This window comes from Ictidomys tridecemlineatus, chromosome 8 (assembly GCF_052094955.1).
Source record: "Ictidomys tridecemlineatus isolate mIctTri1 chromosome 8, mIctTri1.hap1, whole genome shotgun sequence".
Classification (NCBI taxonomy): domain Eukaryota; kingdom Metazoa; phylum Chordata; class Mammalia; order Rodentia; family Sciuridae; genus Ictidomys; species Ictidomys tridecemlineatus.
Genome location: NC_135484.1, coordinates 127123972 through 127129971, shown reverse-complemented (window position 1 = coordinate 127129971; position 6000 = coordinate 127123972). Strand labels below are relative to the sequence as shown.

The window sequence follows — 6000 nt, the reverse complement described above, 5'->3', positions numbered from 1 at the left end:
TTCATCTGTTAAGTATATTCTGTTTCCATAATACATTCATGGATCCAGGAGATAACTATTGGTAGGTCTAGAAACCCACTGGACTAGTTACTCATTGGACTTAAACCAGGATCTTATATGTCTCCTATGTTCTGTAACCTTCTATCTAGCAGTCATGATGATATTTTTTGTTCCCTAATATTAGTAACACTTAGCCCCTATGTTAATCAGTCCTCAAGATTTTTATCTCAGTATCTGTCTTTCCTCTTGGATAATTACTCTGGTAAATGACTCTAGATCCCTACAAGGAAATATTTGTTGGAATATTTATCTTATAGTCTTGAAGTGGCATTCTAAAATTCTTTAAAAGACTTCCCTCCTTTTTAATTGATAGTATGTAAGTCTGGGAACTGGTCTAGATAAGAAAACTGGGTGAAAGATCTTTTTGTTTGTTTGTTCCTTTTTATTGCAGTTTCCATTTCTGTTTTACCAAGTTGCAAGATACATAACTCAAGCAGCTCTAAATCTACTGAAGTGCTAAAAAGATTATAGGCTATTAGCCATCACCACAAATCTTTGTGGGTCAAAGCATTCTGGCTTCTGATCACACCTTGCTCTTCCTTATATTTAGATAGCTCCTGATAGTTAAAAGCTGTCATCTAGTTTCTATATATTTGAAATCATCCTGAAATTAGAGAGACTAATTCCATGAAAACATTTTCTATTGTGAATCTATTGACATCACACTTCTCAAAGTTACCTTGTCTCTTTATTACATCCCCTCTTCTTCTAATGAAAGGAGTTGTCTCTGGGACAAACAAGGAGTACATTTCTCATTATCCTCTTAAGGCAACTTCATTTTATTCTTCATAGATACCATTATATCAAAATTTTAATAAGCTACTTCTGAAGTAGATTAAAACTGGATTCAGTATTCTTTTCCAGGAATGTCATTGGGAAGTCAGGGAAGAGTATTTGTAAGTCTATAAACTTTCTTCTATCCAGTTTTAAAAACTATTTTCCCCCTAAAAAGAGTCCTGGTGGTTTTTGTTAAATCCTGCAATTTTTAGAATAAGGTATTTCTTTCTTGTTGCAGGAAACATTAGCATTGCTTTGGGGTGTTAAATGAAGGCAGTGAGATTTTGAAGACTGTACTACCTTATGAGGAATCTGTCTCAGGTAAAGCTTTGCATTTTTTCCAGGCCAGTGGAGGATTCTCTCTACCAGTCTGGGGGAGACAGCTTCAGTCAGTTTGGAAGGGTCAAAGCAATATTGAAATACTTTTTTTGAGATGCAACTATACATATATCCACCATCCTAAGTCCCAAAGTATGGCCTCTTTCCTTTTAGGGCCCTCACTGTAGCACAAAAGCCCTGTTGAGCATATGCATTTTGTCTCTTGTTTGTTTGTCTTTTTTTTTCTTTATCTTTGTGACCCTCATAGTTAAATCCTAGGTCTTATTTCCAATAGTCTCCCTTAGGATGGAGAATTAGGTGCAAATAACTGATTCAGAAGGAGATTTTAGGAACAAGAATGAGGGAAATGGAGAGTGAAACAGGTAAAATATACAAGAAACACAGGGATATAATATGTTGGTTGTGTGCAATGGGAACTCAGTTCTCTTAGAATCATCCTAGAAATGAATCTTTTTACCTGAAGTAAGAGTGGTCGAAGGACTTACCCACTCACTACCATCCTCAATGGTTGAGGGATTTCCCCAGGGTCATTAAATCTCTGCACTTCTGGGCATCACTTGATATTGTGCCAAAAGTTTTCCCATGGTATCAGACAAGGCCATGGAGCAGAGAGGGAAGATATATACAATTTGATGTGATACATCACTGACGGTAGGTGTGAGACTAATCTGAGTTCACACAGAACTCTTCACTGCTGCTCTGCTGGAATTAACTGGGCTAAGGAGTTGAGCTACACTGGCACCAGAGTCATCTACTTTAGTATGCTGATGCTGTACACTACATTTGTAACTGCAGGAATCAGAATGAACTGGCTTTCTGTATAAACTCCCTTTATACAGAAAAGCAGAGGAGGTGAGCTGAAAAAAAAATCACAGGGACAATAGGTATTTGCAGGAAGAAGACAATCTCAACAGAAAAGAAGATGAAGAAAATTCTTGCATCTTGCATAGTGAAAACCAGCTAAGACTGTCAATTAATCAAAAATTTAAAAAAAAATAGTTGATGTGAGGAAAAATACATTTCCACAAATGATTAGAAATTAATGAGGAACTGGAAGAGATAAAGTAGAGGGATAGACATATAGATATATAGAATTAGATGCAGATATATAGACACCAGTATTAGAAAACAAACTAGCAAGGAAGAATAATCTGAACAAATAAAAGACATACACCAGAAGTTGTTTACTATTAAGTGTATTTTAAAAATTAAAAGACGGAATAAGAAGCTATTAACTTTGAACATGGGCAAAAAAAAACAGATGAGATTCTTTAAAACATCAAACAACTCTTTTCCCAATAGTATCAAACTCAAATTTAAAACAAAAGTGCCAACTAATTTTTTAAAAATTCTACAGAAACAATAGCACAGAAAAGAAAAAAAAAGTCAGAGATAATGTATAGATTTTCTGGAATGCATGGACTAGCAAAGAAAATTTGAGTAACATAAAAAATATGACAAAATTCAAACTGTAAAAGACCAATGCATCTAAATGCCATGAAAATAAAAATACTTATATTGAGTGTAATGTGTTTATTAATATTCTTTAATGATGAGAATTATTAGTTGTGAAAATTTTAACTAAATCTGCTTCTAGTACATGGATCAAGGTAAGAGTATAAATATGGAATGTGTTGTAAATATTACTTTATGTCAGCTTTTCTTAGGCATAATATATTATTTTAATGATTTTAATGTCTTCCTTGTAAGTTTTTTGTTTTCTATAGAACACTTTTTCTATTATTTTCATCATCATCTATTTTGAATAATTTAAAAAATACAAATATATTAGAATATAAATTTAGGTTATTAAACAGGTAAAAAAATTCTTTAATAATAGAGAATGTGAAATACTACACTAAATGATCAAGTCCTATTCTTCATTGAATTAAGAGGATATTAAATACAGATATGTCTGCTTTGAAGAAGAAATATGCCTAACTTATAAAGAAAGGGAAGCGGGTCTGGGATTATATTTCAGTGGTAGAGTACCTTGTCTAGCATGTGAGGCCCTAGGTTTAATCCTCAGCACTGCAAAAAATAAATAGATAGATAGATAGATAGATAGATAGATAGATAGGTAGATAGATAGATAGATAGAGGTATTGTGTTTATCTACAACTAAGAAAACTTTTTTAAAAGGTTATATTTATTTTTGAAGCTTTTTTGCAAAGAAGGTAACTTAGAAATACAATACTCTATTTCTCTAAATGTTATTTTTACTCACACTCTGCAAAACATTGGTTATATATTTTGGTGTTCTGCCCTGGAAAAAAAATTCTTTGAATATCATCATTATCATTATCACCATGGCTAACAGAGAGGTTGCAAGGCTACTATGTGTCAGGGGTTCATTTTAGTATTTTCTATGTGGCTTCAAACAATTGTATGTGGGTTCTATGATTTCTCAATTTTCAGATAGAAAATTTAAGGAGAGAACCATGTAAGAATGAAATAGTTAAATATGTTTCCTTAGATCACACAGCATAAAGGTGGCTGAAAAACTAAAAGAGAAATTGAAAAGGAGAAATGGAAAAGGGGGAAAAAGGAGTGAAGAACAGAAAGTGGAGAAGGCAGAAGGGTAAGAGAAATGAAGAAGAGAAGGAGAAACATGAGAGAAAGATGAATTGAGATTCAAAGACAGAAATAAAAGAAACAGAGAGACATGGAAAGGTAATATGCTATAAACAGTACAGTATATATGTACAAATTATGAAATAAAGTGATAAATGTGTACTCTTTACGAGCAAAGATGCAGAACATCTAACATTTAGCAAAGTGATTTTCAATAGCAAGTGCTTAGATACTTTTGTGTAATATTTATAGTGAAGTTATCAAAATTGAAGAAAATGTCAAAGAAGGAAAGAGAGAGTGAATGAATTATTGATAAAAAAAATACTAAAGCACTTCACTAAATTTTGTAATTTTTTCCCAAAGTAAATCAGGTAAAAGTCTCATCTTTGATCAGAAAGGAATCAAACAAGCCATACTGCCCTTTTTCCTGTCCCTGAACTGGACTCATCTCAGGCTTTTGAATAAGTACTTTTGATCCATCTCCCAAGGAGGCAATTGCCCCAGAAGCTATGATCATAAGTTGCAATGAGAGCCACAATGACTTCATCCTCCAGGGCTTCTCTGACAAACCTTATTTGGAGAAGGTACTTTTTTGGATCATTTTGTTTTTTTATTGCTTGACACTTGCAGGAAATATGGTCATAGTTCTTGTCTCCATGAAGGATCCAAAGCTCCACAGTCCCATGTATTTCTTTCTTTCCAACCTTTCCTTGCTAGATCTCTGTTTTACCAGCAGTTGTGTGCCACAGATGTTGGTTAATTTATGGGGTCCAGAGAAGACTATCAGCTATATTGGCTGTGCTATTCAACTCTATGTCTTCCTGTGGCTTGGAGCCACTGAGTGTGTCCTTCTTGTTATCATGGCCATGGACCGCTATGTGGCAGTGTGTCATCCACTGCAATATACCACTACCATGCATCCCAGAGTTTGTCTGCAGCTAGCTACCCTTGCCTGGGGAACTGGTCTGGTGCAGTCTTTGGTCCAATCCCCTGCCACCCTCCAGTTACCTTTCTGCTCCAGGATAATAGATGACATCGTGTGCGAAGTCCCAGCTCTTATTCATCTCTCCAATACAGATACTACCTACAATGAAACCCAGATGTCCATTGCTAGCATTTTTCTTCTGGTGGTTCCCTTGGTCATTATCCTTTCCTCTTATGGTGCTATCGTGCATGCAGTACTGAGAATAAAGTCGAATGCAGGACAGAAGAAAGCATTTGGTACCTGTATTTCTCACCTTCTTGTGGTCTCCCTCTTCTATGGAACTGTCACAGGTGTCTACCTTCAACCCCAAAATCACTATGCTCATGAACGGGGCAAGTTTCTCACCCTTTTCTACACAGTAGTAACCCCAACTCTTAACCCCTTCATCTACACTCTGAGGAACAAGGAAGTAAAAGGAGCACTAAGAAGATTAAGGAGGAGGACTGGGTTTCCCAGAATAACTAAAAAGGTTGATATTTGTTTGCCTGTTGCTTAAAAAAAATGAAGCAACCTCATCACAAAAGCTGCAGAACATAGGAAAGAACTATATTTTGTGATTTCAGTTTCAGCCATAAGGAGATACCAATTTTTATACAATATTTTATTATCCTTCAGTCATTTATTAGGCCCTTAATTTCTTGTGCTGATTTAGGCACAAAATGGTATAAAAATTAATATATTTAATAGTTATTTTCTTAAAAAGTATAAAATACTGTTGAAATGTGGGAGGTACAAAAGAAACACAACACTTGCAAAATAAGATACCAAGTGATATATTTCATGCTTTTACATTGATTTAAGTTTCATTCTATGTTTCTCCAAGTTAAGCAAGTGCTTTCATCTAAATGTCTTGTCCCAAAAATATTTCTAAAGTTTTGAGACACAGACTTTAAGAAAAAAAAAACTCATATTTACTTCTATAATTTAATCTAATGTATCTTTGTTCTGAATTATTTCTGTCTCTCTTCCTCAATATAACATCATTGCCATTTAATGCACTTAGCTCTACCCAATGAAAAATGTAACTAATCACACTTACTGTCCCTGATGTAATTACTCTATGATTCTATGTCCACATTTCTAAATTTTTGGATTGATATTCTGAACCATATTTCTGATTGGATAAGTCACATTAAATTTTTAAAGTTGAATTGTTATTTGCAAACCCAAACTGAACTGGTCATAAAAAATACTATAATCACTATGAGGATGCTTCATGATTTCTCACAGCCTAGGAGACACCAATTTTTATACAATATTTTGTT

General features: G+C 34.2%; 1 protein-coding gene across 1 annotated transcript; it reads left to right on the top strand.

The window, feature by feature from the left end:
* The first annotated feature begins 4259 nt into the window (after positions 1–4259).
* LOC101959126 (olfactory receptor 2H2) lies at positions 4260–5231 on the top strand. Its single transcript, XM_005341222.2, has one exon. The coding sequence runs from the start codon at positions 4260–4262 to the stop codon at positions 5229–5231; it is 972 nt and encodes a 323-aa protein (XP_005341279.2).
* The last annotated feature ends 769 nt before the right edge of the window (positions 5232–6000 follow it).